Source organism: Pyrgilauda ruficollis, unplaced genomic scaffold, assembly GCF_017590135.1.
Source record: "Pyrgilauda ruficollis isolate IOZ18807 unplaced genomic scaffold, ASM1759013v1 scaffold77, whole genome shotgun sequence".
NCBI lineage: Eukaryota > Metazoa > Chordata > Aves > Passeriformes > Passeridae > Pyrgilauda > Pyrgilauda ruficollis.
Genome location: NW_024529599.1, coordinates 1,418,629 through 1,439,463, shown reverse-complemented (window position 1 = coordinate 1,439,463; position 20,835 = coordinate 1,418,629). Strand labels below are relative to the sequence as shown.

Genomic DNA, 20,835 nt, shown 5'->3' with positions numbered 1-20,835 from the left:
CTTCTTCTGGGCCAGGATGTGGTGGGAGGGCATGGACACAGATTGCTGAGAAAAGAGAGAGCTTTCCCAAAGACAGCCCTGCAGCTGGGCCAGCTGAGGATCCCCCCTGGGACATGGAGCCACGGAGCAAAGCAGAGGCCACGCACACAGCCACACATGAGGCACTGCCTGCTCTCCTCACCAGAAGGATGGTACTGGGCATTAGCAAAACCCACTGACACCACTGTGAGGTCCAATTGCTCAGGTCATCGTGGATCAAGGCCAAATCTGCTGCAGGAGACACGTTTAGCTGAGATACCTGCTGGAAAGAACAAATGGTGGACCTTCTCATCCAGATGTGCCAGCTGAGGCTCTGAGTACAGCTGGTAACAGCTGCCCCCAGTGTCATTTCATTGGTGATATGATGATGGGAAATTGCCAAAGAAAAAAAAACAGGTCATGTGGAATATTCTTTGTAAATAGAAAAATGAAGGCAAAAGGGAAAAACTCATCAATCCTATGGCTTATTTTGATCATTCTCTGCTCAATATGCTCCCTCTCCACCCCCTGTGGTTCCTACTCTTCTGCTTATTGCAGATGAAAGGTTCTTGCAGAGCATGGGAGCTCCAGGAGATGAACAAATCCCAATCCTTACTTGAGGGATCTGTGTGCTTTACTCCCTGCACTGTGTGCAGTTTATTTTAGTAGACATGAACATGATGCCAAGGGTGTGTTTATGAGCAAGCACAGAGGCATTTCAGAGGAGTGACACATGATGGGAGCCATCACTTCAGGGTATGTGTGCAGCAGCTGACAGCGGGCACTGTGACAGGGCAGAGCCAAGAATGGGCTGTTGGGCTGGAGTTAACAAGTGCAAATAAATCCCTTTTCAATGCTGCAGCCATGTGTATGTTTGGTTTACACTCCGGTGAACTTCCGAAAGGGATTTACCGATGTACAAGGCTGTGGCGCAGGCCACGACTTCCACAGCACAAGAAGGCCACAATTCTGCACTAAACTCTGAACCACTGGTGTTTCAGCCCCAAATGGGAGACCAACCATCTTTGTGAGAAGGTATAAACAATTACATGAATATAGAGAAGTCATCTTTTGCCTCTGTATCCCAACTAAGTGTATGTACCAAAGTCAACATCGAGCTAGGGAGAACAGAACCATCAAGGTTTTAACAGTGGGCTTTAAAATACTCTTTACACTTCAGGAAGTACAGAAGATAAAGAAAACTCTGTAAAGAAATGTATTTTCTCTGTTGCCTGCACCTATATTACTAAAAGGCACATTACATCAGCTTCTTATGTATTTAATGCACTTTATTTTTTGCCAACAAACTGGATCTAGGTATTTGGTATTTTTGTACTGCTGCACATTGGAATGTATCTGCAGCCAGAGACATAGTGAATAGTCCAAGAATTATAAGAAAAATTAAATTCCTGAAACTACCAGTGTTACTTTTAAATTAATAAAAAGAAAAACTTTCCAGTGGTAAATGAGGATGTTCTTTAGAAATAAATATTTGAGACACAACATGACAACTGCCAAGAGCAGACAGCACTAGCATGAGCTACTGCATGCAGTTACACTGAGACAACAAAGTGTAAAAAAAAAAAAACCAAGGAAAAAGAGAAATAAAAATAAAAAATTTATTAGGCTGTCCCAAAGCTTTCACTGCCAACCAGCATGTTAAGAGGAAATCTCAAGCACGGCATCAATTTAAACATTCAGAGGTGCATCACACCAACCTCCTGTCACGTAAGTCTTTGCTCTTTTCACTCACAAATGAGTGCCAAAGTGGCATCAGGAGCCTCAGAAGCTCTTTTGCAAAGACAGACTCAACAGATGTTTTTGTATCTAGATTAAGTCACGAGACCCAGGGAAGAACAGAGCTCACTTTCTTTCCAGGCTCGTGCTAGACAGTGCCAGCTGCAGACATTAACAGCATCCCATTGAGGGCTGTTCCAGCAGCACGGAGCCAGCCTGTGCAAAGGCAGGGGGAAGCTTGGCAGGCTGGACACACACCATGGGCTGACAGGTTGCTGTCATTGGGAACAAGCTGCCAGGCCTTATCTCAACAGGAAAAGCCACAAATGCATGTTTTCCAGTGGTGGTACAAGTCAAACCACTGACAGATACCAGGCAGAGGAACAAGAGAAATGGCTCCTGTCTTATCTCGGCCACTGCGAGTTCCTGAATTAGAATAAACACAGCACTCTCAAAGAAAGGGAAGGAAAGAAAAACAGGCAATCCTCTAAAGGATTCAGGTGGCTTTCTGGAGCAGAGGACCAGCTACCATGTAGAGGGGGTCAATTTCTTGTCTGGACCTCACAGGCTTGATGTTCTGCTTTGGATTATTTTGTACCACTGCACTCAGCTGGACTATTCCTACAGCTGGGATTCAGACATGCCAGTTGTTTGCCTGATCTGCTGCTTTCTTGCATACATTTAGGGTAGCCTGAAAGATGCCAGCAAGTGGCCATCTTCCTGCAGCTCTCCAGCTTCTGCTGACTACAAACCTGCTGGTCCCTGCTCAGCACTCACACAAGCTTTTGTGTTTTGGCTTCGTTCAGTACTCAAATTCAGGCACCTACAGGGAGCAGCAGTGAGGATGGATCCTCTTGTTTCACCCTGCAGAGGGAAATTCAGAAAAGCACAGAATAAGGCAAGGCTGCTGCTAACACAGCAACTGCCATTCATATTGTGAAAGCCTAGGAGGAACTGCACTGGAATACTGTTACTTTACTCATTATGATAAAAAGTGTTGAAATTGTTTCTTTCCCTGAGGAACCTCAAAGAGCCAGCAAGGCCAACCCTTCCAGCAGAAGTGGTTGAAGTTCTACTGATGACTTAATGGAATAGCTTCTGTTCTGTAACATTATCCCTCTGGTTTGCTTGACTTGTGAAAAATAAGTTTCCTTTTACACACAGGCAGTGTCCACACCACACTCCTCATTCTCCCCTCCCTTCTCTCTCCAGCACCATCCCTCTGGTCTTCCCTAGTCAGGAGAATGATAGAGAGTTTTACTGCAGCTCACAGCAGTGCAATGCTCTGGAATGGGTTTATTCACCTAAACTATCACAATGAATTTTGGACTGCAGGGCAGACCTGTTCAGTCTCATTCCAGTCTCCTACTGGAGCTTGCAACACAGACCCAGTTGGGATCCAGGAAACACAGCCCTCTTCTCTCCACCACATCCTGCAGCCTGCCCCAGACAGAGGCCACAGTGGGCCTTTACAAGCCCTGCAACAGCTGGAGGAGTGGATAAAGCCATGAAGAGGAAGAAATGTCTGAGGAACAGCTGAATTAGGACTTTTTAGTTGGGTTCAAGGCCTTTGATTTGATTAGATTAGCCACACCTTTGCAGGAATTAATCAGCTGTTAATCATTTACTGCAGCCCAAAGAGGCAACTTCCAGGCTACCTCTACAAGTCTCCAGGTACAGCAAGGGGTCCCCTCACCACAGGCCAAGATCTCTTGGAGGAGTGAAGAGGAGGCAACAGGGGAAATACCTACTACAAACCACAGCAGCTTCAGGTATTTATAAAATGTCATACAGCTCTCCTGTTCTGGGAGGTGAATTGTACTTAGCAAAAGAGACAGGAACTTCCTGGGGTGTGCAGTCCCACAGGATTTCTGCCTTTGGGTCTAAGGAACTTGTATCTAGACTGCCTCCTTTTTGAAGGCAAAGGAATCCAGAACAGCTTTGATGTCCCATGTGCTGGTTGGTTAAAGGCTGAGCACAGAGATTTGCCATCTACCCAGAAAACAAACCATGAACTGAATAAATCTGGCTGTTGAGAAAGAAACAAAAACTTCAGCAAATGTGAGCTTGTTCTTCAAGTCAAATCCAACCTGCTGAGGATGAGACACTTTACAGGAGTAATTCTTTTTCTTAGAATATTTATGATACAGACATAAGAGGCAGCAAAGTCAAGCCAATTTTCAAAAATAACCTGTATCTCTTTCTGTATTACATCTACATAGTCACATTTGCAAGAAAGTGTGAGAAATATTCCATCCTTTCCCTTGAGAAGCAAGGAAGCTTTAGTAAAACCACAAGATGCTCACGAAGAGATGCTGGATGTTCTTTAGGAAGCTGACAGTGAAGTCATTATTCAAAGTATAAGTGAAAGAGAGCAAGTGAGTAAAACCCACTGAGATCCCAGTTTAAATTATTACTGGACCTCCTTGTAAGAGGAAAATGTATGCTTCTATTGCAGAGTAACAGAAATCATTACTAAAGCAAACTTAATTAGCAGGAGTTTAACATAAAATTAGGACACCCTTTTTAACATATTTGGACTATTCTAAGCCCTATGGAAGAAACAAGTTGTACATGATCCTTGCTTATTATTGCTGGGGTTTTTTGCTTGGTTGTTTTTAAATAAGTGTTCCTTTAATCTCCATTGTGTCCTCAGAGCTTAAGCCCCCAAGCCCCCAACTCTCCCTTTAGAGATCCTTCCAATGATATAAAGGAATTTCTCCCACTGAATACTTGTCTTTCATGTATAGGCTGTACAGCTGACAAAGAGTTCATACTGAAATGCTGGAGAGACACTGTATTATTGAAAATATTGATAAGCTATGATTAAAATAAATCTCAACTGCCAGAATGCTGTAGAGCAAGCAGCTTTTCCTCTTTACATCTCTATAGATCTGATTGTTAAACCAGTCTGAGCTGTATTTCCCCTGGTTTATGCTCTCATTTCTGTGAAGGGTGACTCTCCTTTTGGAGGGGGATGCCTGCGGGCACAGACACCATGCATACCTGCACTGGTTTTGGGGCTGTGGCTGAGGGCATGGAGAGAATACAACACCTGACCTGTTGTTGTCTGCCCCCAGCAGGGTGGAAGCCAGCATGTCACTAGAGCAAGAGGCATCCTCAGATCTGCAAGACCTAAAGAGACTGATTGCAACAAGTGATTGGGCTCTTGGAGGGCTGGTGGTGATTGCCATCTTCTGTTTTGTTTTCATTGCTCTCATTTTATTTGCTGTTATCTTTGGGTGCTGCACATCTCCAAGGCACAGACAGCGTGGCTCATAGACAGCAAAGCAGGGACACAGAACTTGGTACAGCTGAGCAAGAACCAGCCTGGGTACAACCTGATTGTTGTTCACAGAAAACTCTCATCTCACTCCCTGGGTGGTTATTTCTCTCCATGCAACTTCCCTGCATCAAGAGCAACGTCCCAATGCCAGCAAGTTGTTCTGCAGGCCACAGCAAACTCAGTACATGAGGCTGTCTGGATTCAGGAACTGCAACACTTGGCAAATATCAAAGTAAACTCACCTCTGATTTTCATCTTTCAAGCAAAACCACCAGCTAGAGGTGGCAAATGGTGCCACCACCTAAAGTTGATAAAGATGTGTTCTGCTGCTGCAGCTATGTGTGTTGGGGTTTTTTTTCATCTTACAAAAGGGCAGTAGGAAACTGGCCACTGAAAGCTTTGTCTGAACCCACTCTCTAAAAGCAGCTTAGACCATTGTTCTCCTGTCATACTCAGGCCTAAATACACTATGCAAAAACTTACTTGCCAATACACAGTCTGTCTTTATTTGTTCTTATTTATAACCTTGCAAGGTCAGAGTTTGAGGTTTGCTTTCACTGTTTGGATAGTGAGTAGAACTGTATTAATTCAATACATAAAAAAGAAATGCTACGTGGCTTTGCTCTGCACAGCACCTCAGTCTCCTGTAGAGTTATGAGCAGGGAAGCCAGGCAGGGGTGCTGCAATATGTGACTCTGGGATGCACACCCCATGATATACAGTTGGAAGAATGGATCAAGCTGAGTAAGGGAAGAAAAAGTCTGGGAGGGGTGATTTCTGATTAAGTCAGTGATATTCCCTTACTCAGATTATTATTTTGGGGGTGGTGAGATACTGGGACAGGTTGCCCAGAGAAGTTATAGATGCCCATCCCTTGGAAGGCCAGGTAGGATGGGGCTTGGAGCAACCTGGCCTAGGGGAAAGTGTCCCTGCCCATGGCAGGGGGTTGAACTAGGTCATCTTAAAGGTCTCTTCCAACCCAAACCATTCTATGATTACACAAACCTAGCCACAACAGCTATCTGTGATCTGGGAACACATCCCAGAAGGGGGAGAGACTGAGAGTCCTCAGACAAAGTGGATCAAATTCTTAGGAAAAGAAATCTCCCAGCAGCTGCTTCACAGCATCACCTTGACTTTGGGCAAAGAAGTGCCCCTTTAAGTGCCCCAGGGCTCAGTGTTGTGCCACACTTCAGTACAAGCAAGACTATCCCATAAACCAGGATTTTTTGCCAAACATGATGAGAACACTCTCACCAAGGCACCAGAAAAGCAGCACGTGTTACATTCATGTTGAAAAAGCTGTCCTAGACCCACATGTGAAAAATGAAACAAAATGAAGGACTTGTAAGCATGACACAAAAAGATCATTTTCAGTTAGTGGACATATGCTGCTCTCTTCCTGGCAAAATTACAGCTTTGATGTCTGATCCAGCATAGAACAGCAATTAGTACAATTACAGCATACAAGGCATGAACTAAACCTGAACAAAGCATGTTGTGGTTGCTAGTCTGCATTTAGATTGGGCACATCCATAATTTGAGCCTGTTTTTGAAACATTCTGAGCACCATCACGTCCTTCTAAGGTCAGTGAGGATCACAGATACTTTGCAGAGTAAAGATGCTGAGATTTACAGAAACATTTAATCTAAATGCTTCCATCCCATGGCTCTCTGCCCCATTAGGAGAGGAGTGATGTACTGAAGGAGGAGAGTCAAAACAAAAGCAAATGCAACAAAGTCAACCCATGATGAAAGATGAAATATTGTAAAATGTACCACCAGAGAAGTTAAACATCCCCCTGACTTGGTCAGACTCCAAGACCAACATCTCAGTTAACTCAGAGGTGGGAATGATAAGAGATTTCTCAGGGACTCATGCAGGATCTCAGCCATAACAGTTTCTTGGGAGAACAGGGCATGTTTTCCCCAGCATTAACAGTGGTGTGTTAAAGAAATGGACTCACCCCAGCTCCTCACAGAAGTTCACAATGGCATCAAAAGCTGTCATCACTGCTTTGTCAGACTCTTTTAAGGTGCCTTTTTTTTCCTGAAAGTAGATGGGACAAGGAACTGTAATCTTCAATTTAAATTTACACAGATAGAGTAACTCTAGCAATGATCAAATCCAACCCTTCTGAGCTACATGGCAAACAGCTACAGACACCTCCTTGTCTCTGCTCTTTTCCTCTCTACTAGAGCTGGCTCTGGCAGCCTTTTCCTTCCCTGCTTCCCTTCCTTCTGCTGTCCCTTGAAATGGGGCTCCACACAGCTCTAGACTCAGAACATTTCATCTCATCTTTTGATATTCAGAGGTTACTGCAGGCAAACCAGACCAGAGCCAAGGCAGTGTGATCCAGGCAGGTGGATCTGTTCTGCAGCTCTCACCTGGATGTTAGAGAGCTCCTTCTTGATCAGGAAGCTGACTTGATCCCTGTCATTCCTTGAGTAATAGAGGCGGCAGCAGGATGGTTTTCCATCTCTCCCAGCTCTGCCAGACTCCTGGTAATATCCAGCCATTGACTTGGCAATATTCCAGTGGACAACAAATCTGCATGTGGTAAAACAGGGAACATGAGGCTGCAGGTTTCTCAGAGCACTGCACACACCAGTGTGGTGTCTGTGGGCATCAACAACAGCAAAAAACAGGGCAGCAAAACTTAAAAGGACGATGGAACACAGCAAGAGAATTTGCACACTGAAGTTTTAGTCCTCTTAACACACAAGACATAGAAAGCAGCAGAGCTGTAAGAAAACAAATGCACCTGGGCAGCATGAGCAGTATGCCACTCCACATGGATAGAAAAGAATGAGCACATGAGTATCCTAAACATGCATACAACTGTGCAGCTAGGAAGACTGAGAATAAGAACATTGAATTAAGTAGTTTGGGAGATTTTACCATAAAATACAGCATTAATAAAAAAGTTGTATTTGTTTTGTGGGACATAACTGCACCACTATGAAACACATTTTTAAATATTTTTTTTTAAAGACATTTAGCCAAAATCTCCATTGGAAATTCCACCTCACCATGCTTCTCAGATGAAGGCAACCTTCCTAACCAGCAAATATGACTATAGAATCATTACTAAATTTTATGTAATCTCTGCAGGAAGGTTTTCAACACAGCACTGCAAGACTGCTTTAAACCTGCTTGTACCTGACTATTCAGCAATTCAGCTTATACCTGTTTTGAGAGGGTTGCACAGTAATGCTGCCAATGTTTTCAAATCTGCCTCAAAGCCAGCATGACCCAAGGGCAGGTATGATGCATATGGGTGTAGCTAAAGATTAAATGACAAAAGCAAGCAAATGTGTTTCTTCAAACACAAACAGCCCAGGAACAGGCCAAGCAGGAAGCATCAGAGCCCTGCACATTTAAACCCCATCAGGAAGTTTGCTGAAGAAACTGATAAATAATTTTAAGCAGAACTGAATTAACAGTGAAGAGAGAGGAGCAGATTCCATCAGAATGAAAAGGGACACCACCTCTGTTTTCCCTTTTGTCCAGAAAAGTCACCTCCAGAAGTTATCAGACCTGATCTTATTTGATAACATATGCATGAATACTCAGAAATCTGCCAGCAAGAGCAAAGGCTAAGCAGCAATGCCTTGTTAACTAGGCTTGGGTATAATGTTCTTTATTTTTAAAAATGCCTGTAAAGAGTAATTTCAACTCCATTCCTTGTAAACTAACCAGATTACAAGCATATCTCAGCTATAATTCACTTTCAGTCAGCACTGTGCATTTCAGTTACTCTCTGCCTTTTTTAATGATTACTGCATAGGGCAGAGTTCTTCAGCAGGTCATTAATTCATGTTCTAGGAGACTCCTCACTTCTCTGTTTGGAAAGATGCATCAAGGAAGAAAACTGTTTCCTGGCAGCACAGTGACACAGGCAGAGGGATGGCACAGCTGTGAACTGATGGGATTGGCTCAGTGATATCCTGCCTTTCTCTCACAGTATTCAGAGCAGCTTCTGTATGTGGATTTTAGAGATCAGGTCTGTTGTGGGTGTTGTCTGAGCTGCACCTGAATTATCCCTCTAGTAAGTGATCACAATAACTCAGCACAGCCATATTGTAGGGCAGGAATTCTAACCCAGAGCCCTTATAGGGATGGCAATCTCAGAGGAGCAGCAATGGCAAACCATGTGCAAAGTTTCTGTCCTTGGACTGGAGCTGTATTTTTATATGGTTATTGCCATTTATGAAGGGCTATTTTTTCCCTGTTGCACTGCAAGAGATCTCCAAGAAAAGCTGGCTCTGACTATTTTAATAGAGGGTGGGTGAATTATTTTAGGTGCAGATTTTCTTTCCACTGCTTTTAGACAGCAACTATTGCACTAAGAGAAGTGAAAGAGACAGCTGTGATTGCACTGAGATGGCTCTTTCTGAAACCTTGGAGGGTGTGGCAGAAAAGCATTCCTCCCATTTTCTTGATTTTAAGGATGACTGGCAAAGAGGAGCTCTGCTGCCTTGTATTTAATGTTTTTACAAAGCCCTCCCAGGTTTGGTTTTGCTGCTTTCAAGATAAAAAACTTCCAGCATTGGTTTTGTTGGTTTGAGCAAGTGTTCATCAGGCAGTTGAGTCGGGTGGATTAGGTAACAGAGCCTGAGACTTTTCCTTCCCCCTGCTCAGGTTTCAGTCTCTGATGGTGCTCAACACTCAGCCTCACACCTGACATTTCCTTTGTCTACTCCCATTCCAAAACTGATGGTTGCAACAATGACAGGGATCTTCTCCTCCATCCATTCATTCTGGACAGAAGTCCTATCAGCTGCCTTGAGTCCTGGGAAGGAAAAGAGAAGAACGTAAACAACACCACAAAAACCAAACCAAAACAAACAAACAACCCCCCAAAAGGAAAAAAAAACAACCCACGAACAAAACAAAACCCCCAAAAAACAAGAAGGAAAGAAAATCCTCTTGTTTCTTTCTCATCCATTCCCCCACTGCAGACAAACTCCCTCACTAAAACTGTCTGATGTACACACTCCTCTCTTCCCAGTGTTTCAACTGGCCTGGGAACAAGCAGAAGTCAGCAGCAGCTGTTTTTATTCCAGAGGAAAAAATCTAGCTCCCCACCCAGGATAAAAGGAGCTGTTATATTCAGGCTATGAAAGATCCCACAAAACCAACAGTTCTGGAGACAAGGGAATGCCATTGTGGTGAAGGGCCTGCACTTACCTCACAGACCTGATGTGTAAGCAACACACAGAGTGCAGAGCATGCCTAGAAAGCTCTTTTCTAGGTAGCCCCAACCCAGGTGGCAGAGTTCAGTTCTCCCAGCTAGTGAGAGATGCAGACTCCAGTACCTGCATGGTAGGCCTTGGCTTTCAGCCCTCGGTAGCTCAGCTCAATGGCCAGCTGGTCACACACATCCCTCATCCTGCAGTACACGATGCCACAGCCGGAGTACACCTGGGAGCCAGGAGACAAAGGCCAAGGACACTGCCTGAAGTCAAACAACAAAGCTGCAAATACAGCTCCTCATCCTCTCCTAGTAGATACAATGCAAGAAGCATCTCACAAACACACCCAGGTGTAGAGGTTATAGCTGAGCTGCAGGGAGTTATTTTGAGAATTAGAGTTAGAGCAGGAAATTCAACACTTCAGATGCTTCTACTCACCCTCACAACACTAAAAGAGCAGAACACAAACATACAACGGTCACAGAAGATGTGACAAACCAAGTGGAAATGCTTGTTCTGTATTCCTAATCAATTTTCTTTTAGACTGAATCCCTTCTGAGGATACCTCTGACAGGACCACAGTATTCACATTCTACCTGTTTTAGAGGAACTAAAAAAACATACGTGTGCACTTTTAGAGGACTTAGAAAATACACACGAGCACTCTCCTTCCTGGGACCTCCTCATTTCCTGACAAAGACCTGTCAGGGCCCCACCAACCCCTGGAAGGTCAGGGACCATTAAGGTAGATTTTGTCCAGTTTAGTTTTCTTCCCTAAAGGTAAAACCTACCCCAGCGGCGCCCTTCACCTCAAGCGCCTTCAGACAGAAATCCTTCAAGTTGGCGTATGGATCAGTAAGGAGCTCTTTGAACTGCACGTCATAGAACAAGTTAGATCTGAAACAAGGAGTCTTAAAGGTGGCAAGTGGCTGCTTGAGCTTGAGCGCTGCCACCACGTCCTCCTGGACCTGCTTGGTGGCAGTGGCAGTCAGGGCAACGCAGGGGGTGTGGGGGATGCGGCTGCGCAGGGCGCCCAGGCGCAGGTAGTCGGGGCGGAAGTCGTGTCCCCACTGGGAAACACAGTGAGCTTCATCAACGACCAGGTAGGACAGCAGGTTTCTGGACACCAGGGAGTTCAGTGTTGGCTGGAAGGAAGAGGCAGCTGCCATCTCTGGGGTGATGTACAGGAGCTTTACTTGAGGCTTTTCGCTTGCCAAGTCAGCCAGGATGGTTTTCTTCTCCTGGGCAGAGAGCTTGGAGTTCAGAGAGCAGGCTTTGATCTTCAGAGCCAGCAGGTGATCCACTTGATCCTAGAGTAAATACAAAATAGAAATTAAAATGAAATGAGAATAAAGAAAGTCACCAGCACCAAGAAAGGTTAGTAGGGAGACCCAGGTGAGGCCCCAGCTTCCACCTCCAGGATCAAATCCCAGGACAATGCACACCTACAGCCCTGTTATTTACAATTTCAATTCTAGATGTCTTTTCCTTCACCTGTAAGCTCCATCCAGCTCTTACATTCAACTGCATTTTTGTGCATCCATTCACTTTAAGACAGTCTTTTTGCTGCTAGGGAATACCAGCAGGGATCTGTGCAGAGCAACTCATCACAGGCTCAGTGACCTGAACACATCTCAGTATTTACAATACAGAGTTGTCACAGATGGAAAATGAACATTCCCACCCTGCAAGAACAGGGAGCAGCTCACTCCTAAATAACTGAAGGATGTCCTAACACAACTGAGACAGGACATAGTGCAAGGATCATGCAAATCACCACTGCAGCAGAACCAGAAGCATGGATGAGAGTTGTGTCATGAAAACCAAGAAGAAAACATGGCATCACATCCAGATGAACACTGGCCATACAAATGCACTTCCCTGTCCTCTGCTCACTTGCACTTGACTAGCACCTGACATTTCAGGATATGAAGAGTCCTGAAAAACAGGTATCTCATTATTTTACTCAATATCTGGCTTCAGTAATTGATTTAATGTCTGTTTCTGTTTGCTGTTCACAGTCAGCCCTCAGCCTTCCCTGTAATGAACTGCACAGGCTGAACTCTTGAAGTTTGGCTACACTGAAACACATCATGATCATTCCAGGCACAGCAATCCCTTCTCAGGGCTGGATGAGCAGACTCTGGGGGTTTACTTCAGCTCTTTCCTCTAAGACTCATCAAGCCCATCTCAACCTATTTTTAACTCTCTTACCAAGGGGATCTTAAACTCCATTTCACTAATATTGGCCATGCTGGAGTTTCATCAGTAATCCTCACACTTGGAACAAATTCACTCTTTATAGTATCTTTCTGAGAAGTATCACCAAGCCTGCTATTGTTTTTAACGTGTTTACAGTGAGACTGTAAAGGAGTTAAAATAATTCCACAAATAACAAATCCCAAACCAGCAGCCTGAAGCAGCAGATGTCACACAGTGCTAATGGCCTGCACAAGTCTAAGCAATGCTACAGCTGCTCTTACAGGAAATTGTTTTTCCCAACAGGTGATGAAACAGTAGAAGAGGCAAAATAGAGGAAAAAAGTCTCACAGATCAAAGTGCTCATGGAGCAGCTCTACCAAACCAGCTTTTTCCCATCACAGATTGACTGCAACGAAAATACATTTTGATGCAGAATGAATTGTGCCTTCAAAGGCAACTTCATCACTCCTGGAGTTATTACTTTATAGGTAAAGTGGTAGGTTTTTTTCTGGTTAAAGATCCATCTTTTGGTGCATTTGAGTTACTCTGCTTTGCTGCTAATGTCTGGAGAAAATGGAGAAAGGCTCAGTTATAAAAACCACCAGGTTATTATTAAAGGCAAAACCATCCTTTTAGAGAAATGCAAAATATCATACCAGAGATACTCTGCTGTCCTCACCTATCCCAGGGTAAGGAAAGCACACTGAGACATCAAGAGAATCCAGAGGCAGGTCATCAGCAGAGACTTGTGGGCAGAAAGACAAGAGGGCAGCTGCTGTGCCTCCAGAGCCTCCCCTTCCCTGGCTGCTGTTCCCCAGCTAACAGGAGACAGTTACCTGAATCAGTGCAATCAGAGGTGAAATGACAATGGTGATGCCCACTGCCAGAACTGCAGGAAGCTGGTAGCACAAGGATTTCCCTGCCCCTGTGGGCATGCACACAAAGACATCCTTCTCTCCTGCAAAAACAACAGAAGAAAGCTCAAGGCCTCTGAGTGGTGTTGAATTCCTGGGGCTCAGGCAGGGGGAGTGGGCAGAAACAGCACCTGTGTGCATGTACCAGGTGGCACAGCAACAAAACCCTTGTTTAGGTTCTAAAAGCACAGCAATACTTTGCATGCCAGCAGTGGTTTCCTTCAAAGGACCTCAGCTTGCTTTGTAAACATTTAGAGGCAGCTGTACAAAACTACCAGAAGATACACAGAAACCCAGATAAAGAGAAGTTATTCATGCTGAATCTCCTCTAGAAAAGCTGCTTTCACTCATTTTACAGACCTCCACTTACCACATTACCAGCCCCATGACAGAACTTCACCACATCCTCTTAAAGCTTATCCCAGAAAGGCCCCTCACATGAAACAGGAGTTGGAAATCTCAACCACACTGATAACATCCTGCAGAGTGACTGTTCATGCACTAACCAAGATCCACCTGAAGCCAGGAAGGTGCCAGTGACACCAGGTTAACAGGCAGAGACACCTTGCACACAGAATCCCACTTCTGACAGGTCTGTTGTCAACAGTGAGTGGTGACAGATGGAAACTGAACTGGGCACTGTTGTGATTCACGCTGAGAGAGCTGCTGGGGGAGCTGGCAGCTTGTTTGTGTGAGCTGCCTGTCCACCCCCAGCTGGCTGTTGGGGCGTGTGTCAACATCAGCACAAGAATGTTTCTGATAAGGGCCCCATGATTCTGAGGATCTCAGCTATGCCAAGAAATCAAGCCCTCTACTGCTATTGTCTTTAACACAAGGCCAGCTTTACTCTGAAAATGCCCGAATGTTAACAGCTCTGATGTCATCTGACCACAAACACACTGGCAGGTATGAGGAGACAACTAGAAAAGACACCAACAATGCTGCACTTTCCCCATTTCCCATTTCCATGGCTGATGCAATGGCGGTGTTACAAAACAAATGAAAGGAAAAGATGCAGAGCTCGTGTGCAGCACGTGCTCCTGGGCCACCAAAACCATCTCAGAGCAGAGGAGGGCGTGGAGGGCTGGGCGCTGCTGCTCAGTCCGGGTGAGGTCTGCTCACAGCAGGCACAAGAGCCACTCGTGCAGTGTCACCCCCGCGGGGATGGACACGGACACCCGGCCGTGCTCCACGCGTCTCCCGTGCCCAGCCTCACCTCTCGCCACAGCCATGGTCGCACTTTCCTGCAGGGAAGTCTTGAAGGACTCGAACCCGAAGACCTTCTGCAGTGTTTTGCGGACCCTGCCCTCCAGGCCCGGGGGAGCCTTCCCGCTCATCCTAAGGATGCTGCGAACGGCGACAAGAACCTGAGCAAGCCCCGGACGCTGCCACCCTGCTCTGCCCGAGGCCTGCCCCACCCCCGGCCACCTGCACGGCCTCCCCGGGGGCTTCCCTGCCACACTCCCCCTTTTGTCGGGTCTCTCAGGGATACTTATCCAGACCCCCTCACTGGAGAGGGCCGCACTGTGTTCGCTCTGGGTCAGCCCCTGCCCATGGGGCACAGCACAGGGGGCTCATACCGGGGCCGGGGGGGGTCAGTGCCCGCCAAACCCGCCCGCACCCGCCATGGAGGAGGTGTGAGGGCAGGCGGCTCCTTCTCACCCACCCCCCTTCCTCCCTCCCCGGGGCCCTGTGTCCCTGCACCCTCATGTGCCCGCTCCCACCTCCGCCCTGTCCCGGCCCCCACCCTCCGCGCTCGCTCCGGACCCGGCAGGTGCTGTCGCGGCGCCACAAAATGACGTCAAAAGCTTCACTTAAAGGGCCAGCCAGAGCAATTTTCATTCCCTCTCCTCCCCCGAGACACTGCGCTCCGCTTGGCTGAGGGTTTTGCCCTCCGGCCGTGAGTTTCCCGAGCAGCTTCTGCCCCGGCCGTGAGGGCGAGATTCCCCGCTGCGCCGGGAGCCCGCTGAGGGCGGAAGAAGGGCAGCGTTGCCATGGTGACAGCGCCGTGTCGTCATCGCCGCGCGCCGGAAGTGCGCCGCGGCCGAGGCGGAAGATGGCGGCGGCGAAGCGCAGCGTTCTCTCCTCGCTGGCGGTTTACGCCGAGGACTCGGATCCGGAGTCGGACAGCGAGGCCGGCACGGCGGGGAGCGATGGGGGAGCGCCCACGGGTGAGGGCGGGCAGGGAGCCGGGACAGGCGGCGGGCTGGAGCGCCGGGGTTCCCCCGCGCGGCCCGCGCCGGCCTGGCGCTTTCCCCTGTGTGGAGGGAAAGCTCCGCACGCTGCCACCTCCCCTTTCCCTCACCGTTTTCCTTTTCTCTTTCTCCTTAGGAGAGAAAGGAGGCCTGGTATCAGTTGGGTACGGAGAGGATGACTTTACCCGCGTGGATGGGGACGAGGAAGGCTACGAAGAGGAGGATGATGAGAACAGCAGGCAGTCAGTAAGTACCTCCCTGCGCCGGGAGCTTATCTTGACCCCTTACCCAGGCTGTAGAGACTTTTCTCTTTCAAATAAAAACCCCAAATAGCAACCTGTGGTGGAACCCGGAATATCTGACTCCTGGTGTGGGTTTCAGCACTTTCCACCTCCTCCTTTCCACTTTGTTTTCAAGTAGAAAGCATTTGCCCTGAAACCCATCAGCTGCTTGGCACAGCTCGTGTTGCTCGTTACTGTGTTGGTGTCGTTGGGCTCTTTTATGGGACAAAGGCTGTTACAGCCACTCCAAATAAAAGCTATTCTTTAAACATAGTTGACCTATAAGAACCTTGTAAGAGGACCACACTGGTGGTGGATTAAAAAGAATAAACTTCTGTGCTGTCTTAAATTATTCTTTTGTGTGTAGCTCAATGCCCTCCCTGCATCAAGTCACCTTGATGTAGCAGTGTCCTGTCTACATGTGGGTGGCTTTTGTGTGTCACAGGAGCATGGCACGTGTCTGATATCACCTGAGTTCTGAGATACCAACAGTGTGGGGGGACAGGGCACGGAGCTCACAGTCTGTGAGTGCAGCTGCATCACACAGAAGGATGTGTAGCTCTGCCCTGGGTCTGAGGGAGTGGAACAATAAGTTTGGAGAGGAAAAGGGAAAGTTCTCATCTCCTTTCTTTATTGTCACCCTTTTTCTTATCTTCTCCCTGTTCCAGTTCTTTCTTCTACCATATAGCCAAAAACTCAGGGCTACTTCCATAACTTTTCCTCACTGAAATCTGCTCTGTAGGTGTTGGATCAGTCTCTCAGGAGACACTTTTTTCTGCCATTTGTCTGCCCAAGAAGCAGCCAAGAAATTCCTCAGTCTCTTGTTCCTGTTTTAAGTTCTGTTCTGTTGCCCCTGGTGTCTCCCTTAGCAAAGCAATGAACCTTTTTACTGCCCCAGTGAGTCTTCTTTTTATATCCAGCACTTCTAGACTCTGCTTCAGTGAGGTCTGTCTAGTGCAAAGGAAGCCCTGTGAGTGATGCAGGTGCTTGCCAAGGTCAGCTGTGTTTAGTTGGTATTGTAAAGGGCTTGTAGATGGAGTGGCTTTATTGCTTGCACAGCTTTTGGTGCAGGTTGCAGCTCTCCATCTTCAGCTGCTGTTCAGGAAAGGGCAATCACTCAGTCACTGCTCTCAGCCAGTGGATCTTGCTTAGGTGTGTGGTTACAGTGCAGGTTGCACAAGTTAGTTTTTTTCCCATTAAATATTCTCTGAGCAGACTTGAAAACTTCCTTGGCATTGCTTGTGCTGGTAGCTCGTGGGGGTTATGAGTTGTTTTCTAAAAACAGGGTGAGGTGCACTCAGGCTGTCCTGTGCTTTGCTCTGTACAACTCAGTGAGTGTTTTAAGTACTTTCACAGTGACTGAAAAGCCTCTGTTTTTATTCAAATCCACTTCTCAGTAATGCTGCTTTGTTTGTTAATGTTCTTACTCCCTGCTAGGTTAGAAGTTTTGGAGAGCTGTTTCAGTTACTGTCTGCAACATGGATAATTCAACCCACTATTGCTTTGATGAAAATCACTTTTATCTATATAATAGAGACTGTAGAGGGGAGAGCAGTCTCATTTGTGGTAAACACCAAGTTAGTTGGTTCTTTGCTAATTGCAAACTCACTGTAATTAACCTTTGACAGTCTGGACTGAGTTATTGTCATGTGTGCATCTTTGAGAAAGGGAAGCTGGAGAGCAGCTGAGGTGAAGGAGCTTGTGTCTCAAATCTGTAAGAGAGGCATCTTAATTCAGTCAATTAAAACTTCCTGCCATTATTGTGTGGTCAGCTCTAGCTTGCCTTGTCAGAACTGGCTCATGTGCCAATGCTTTGAGGTGGGCAGTTCCTTGTAAACTCTTCCTTTCAGTTGCACCTCTCATTTCACTTTTTCTTTTGTTGCCCTTTTTGAAGCTGAAACACCAAGTTCTTGTCTTGGGACAACATTGAAATTTGTGGGAAAGTTTGGAAGAAAAAACATTTTGCTGAGTTATGTGAGCATGAAAAACACTTTCTGCTCCTCAGACTTGTTTTGAACCCAGAGTATGTATTTATGTCTAGAAACAGGGGTACTGGGAGGATGCTCAGTGAGGGGACAGCAGGTTTACTGCCACTGGGGACCAGCCTGGAGCTTCCTGCTCACCTGGTGTGGATTTTCACACAATGCTGTGTTCCGTATTTTAAGCTCTCACAGGGCAGAAGTTCCCCCAGTTCTTTGGTTTATTTCTGGTTCATAAAATAAATGTTTAAAAAATGGAGAGTGTCACCTGAAATTTGTCAGTGTTCCCTTCTGTGGAGGTTCACAGCATCTGCAAGCAAGGCACGAGAGCTCTGCACCAGCAAGGAGGTTGTGTCTGCTGGATCCCTGGATCCCTGGAACTTGCTGCTAGGCCAGACCCTCTCCAAGCCTGCATGTTTGGTTTGGTGGCAGGCCAGCTGTGTGTCCTGTGTGTGTTGCTGATGCTTGGGACTATCACAGGTCTTGCAAATGCTGCTTTTTCTGTGGGTACTGCTGAACAGAGGTTCGTCAGTCACCATCTGCCAGCTGGAGGGGACAGAATTAGCAAAGGACAAATGCTTTTTTTCCCCAGTTCTGCTGCTTCTTGTTGTCTAATTCTGAGCATTCCAGAGCTGCATGAGTTTTGTAGGGAAAACTGCTGCTGAGTGATGCTTTTGCCTACAAAAACCCCCAAAACCAAACAAACACTTCTTCCCCTGACTGTAGGACTTGTTTTCTGGTTATGAGTGGGTGGGGCAAAACTACTCTTCATGGTCTTGGACTGCTGCTGGGCTGCTGAATGCCCTTTGCTGTAAGTTCAGTTACTTGCCAGGCCTGCTCTTTAAGCTTAATCCTGTAAATTCTTGTCTTGTAGGAAGATGACGATTCAGAGACTGAAAAACCTGAGGCTGGTGACCTAAAGGTATTTGAAAGTGTGATCTGGTGGTGGTGGGGAAGCTCAGTACAAGAGGAGTAAGTTTTAACAGCATGGCTTGGTGTTCGTTTGTGATCTGTAGTTAGTTCCACACCTTTTGTAGCTTTAACCTGTGTTTCTGACTTTAGTTCTGGCTCCTGCCAAAGGCAGTTAACAGATCACAGGCTGAGTCACAGTGAAGGTTGGCCTTCATGAGTTTGGTCATGTTGTGCATTAGAGCTGAAGTTTGCTGACAGCATCTCACCTGTTTTGCAGTGATGTGGCAGGTGCAGCATCCAGTACAGAATTCTGTATGACCAGTGTTAGTTGGAATAATTTCTTCATGTAGAACTTAATGAATAAATGATCCTGTGCTCTTACAGGCCATGGAAGGTGTCAGAATCAATTCAGTTCTCTTCAGCTCTGTCCTTCTGAATGAAGCAGTTTTGTAAAGGTCATAGATAAATTTAAAAAGGGAAATAAGATCCCCAGATAATAGCTATTACCATAAATACTTGAAATCATCTTTATCTTGGGAGTTCACCTTGTTTCTGCTGAACAGCAGGTGTTTAACAGCACACAGGACATGGATCAGGCTAAAAGCTGGAGGACAAAAGACCAAATCCATTTGAAGCTATAGACAACTGTGTTTAAATTTTTTGTGTTAGTTCAGTAGAAGCAATCCTGTTCATCAGGGATGCTGAGTGATGAACAATTGCAAGTGCATTCATTTTATCCAGCAGCTTCCTCAAGGATGCAGGCAGTCCCTAAACTCTGCTACAAAAACCAGAGGACTGTGCTGCAAAGCAGGATTTTGTAGAGAATTTGATTTACCACAGGGCTTTGATAGGCTAGGATGAAGGCAAATAGATGTGTTTAGCTGTTCTATTTGAATTAGTTTTATAGCAGCACCTTCTTCCAGGTCCCACAATATTTTTATGGCTTTACAGTGATACACAGCTGGAAATCTTGGCAGCTGTGCTGCAGCTGGTAAAGTCTCAGTGTGTTAAATGGCTCCCAGGCACTTGGAAATGGAATGCATTTTCTCCTTTCCTTGTTGCAAGAAAGAATTTTTTTTTTTGAAAGAAAGTAAAAGGGAATCTCTCACTCTTATCCTTTTTCTGCTTCTACATTTTTGCCCTGGTAAATATGCTAGTGAGATATTTCTGTAAAAACTGCTGGATTTAAATATGTACTATGAAGTAAAAATATGGGATTTCCTTAGAAGATAAATTTGTTGTAAATCAAGTTTTTGAAGTTGTGTAGTAGGGCCCTGTTGGAAGTGTGTGCATTTCTGTTTTCTGTGAAAGGGCTGTAGGACTTCAGGGCAGTGGAGAATAGGTCTGGCAGAGAGAAAAAACAGGATTAGACTGTAGCTGCTCTTATCTGAGTAATCATACGTGACAGAAATCTCACCACTGAATTGTGTGGGTGCTGCTTTAATGTGTCACTGACATTTCATGTTGGCTTGTTTGAAAAGCCTCTTGCTTTCAGTGGGTTTTGTGTGCTGCTGTCCAGGTGCATTTTGTGCTTCTGAAGAAGAGCCACGCGTGGCCACGGAGCAGCATTTCAGCTTCAGTGAGGAAGCAAAGAAATAATGAATGTATTCAAAATAAAAAGCATTTTGTATCTTGGTAGACTGCAGTAGCAACTCTGCAAGAACTGAAAATGTGAAATAAAGGAAATAAATAAAATAATGGTAAAATGGAATTCCTGCCATCCCAGTGTGGCATGAAAAGTGAGGATTTGAGAAGATTGGGAGGGAGACAAAGCTAAACTGAGTCTGAAACTCAGCAGTTTCAGACTTCCATGTTATCCTTAATAGATGTCTTCAAACACAGGTGAAAAAGGGAATTGTGTCCTTTGGCATTTTGGGTTTTTTTTTGAGTATTAAGTGATAGCTGTGGAGCCAGCTGGCCCTGGGCAGGGTGGGGCTGTGGAGGCAGCCCAGTGCCCTGCTGGGGTGTGGCTCTGGGGGCACTGGTGCAGCTGCACCAGCCATGCTGACTGGAAGTTCACTTGGGATGGGGAGAGATGGAAATCCCTGTGGAATTAATTGTACTTGGAGCAGTTGCAAATGTTTCCTTTCTCCTTTTTCCACCAAGTGGCAG

At 46.0% G+C, this 20,835-nt stretch overlaps 2 protein-coding genes across 11 annotated transcripts in view; one reads left to right on the top strand and one right to left on the bottom strand.

Moving 5' to 3' along the window:
* RECQL5 (RecQ like helicase 5) overlaps positions 1-15,296 on the bottom strand; it is a 38,198-nt gene extending 22,902 nt beyond the window's left edge. For 5 of the 9 annotated variants that reach the window (XM_041486654.1, XM_041486658.1, XM_041486659.1 and 2 more), the window contains exons 1-8: positions 15,104-15,296; positions 14,573-14,703; positions 13,279-13,400; positions 11,032-11,550; positions 10,364-10,469; positions 9,726-9,837; positions 7,430-7,592; positions 7,009-7,091 (exon numbers count right to left, since the gene is read on the bottom strand). In XM_041486654.1, the coding sequence (XP_041342588.1) occupies positions 7,009-7,091; positions 7,430-7,592; positions 9,726-9,837; positions 10,364-10,469; positions 11,032-11,550; positions 13,279-13,400; positions 14,573-14,703; positions 15,104-15,198 (1,331 nt within the window). In that variant the 5' untranslated portion in view covers positions 15,199-15,296. Of the gene's footprint in view, positions 1-1,051; positions 2,620-7,008; positions 7,092-7,429; positions 7,593-9,725; positions 9,838-10,363; positions 10,470-11,031; positions 11,551-13,278; positions 13,401-14,572; positions 14,704-15,080 lie in introns of those variants that run through there. The other 4 variants (XM_041486660.1, XM_041486655.1, XM_041486657.1 and 1 more) reach the window with 4 other exon arrangements.
* A 75-nt stretch (positions 15,297-15,371) lies between these two features.
* LOC121363897 (SAP30 binding protein) overlaps positions 15,372-20,835 on the top strand; it is a 29,416-nt gene continuing 23,952 nt past the window's right edge. The window contains exons 1-3 of one of the 2 annotated variants that reach the window (XM_041486677.1): positions 15,372-15,527; positions 15,688-15,797; positions 18,686-18,733. In XM_041486677.1, coding sequence (XP_041342611.1) covers positions 15,413-15,527; positions 15,688-15,797; positions 18,686-18,733 — 273 coding nt within the window. In that variant the 5' untranslated portion in view covers positions 15,372-15,412. The remainder of the gene's footprint in view (positions 15,528-15,687; positions 15,798-18,685; positions 18,734-20,835) is intronic. The other variant, XM_041486676.1, reaches the window with a different exon arrangement.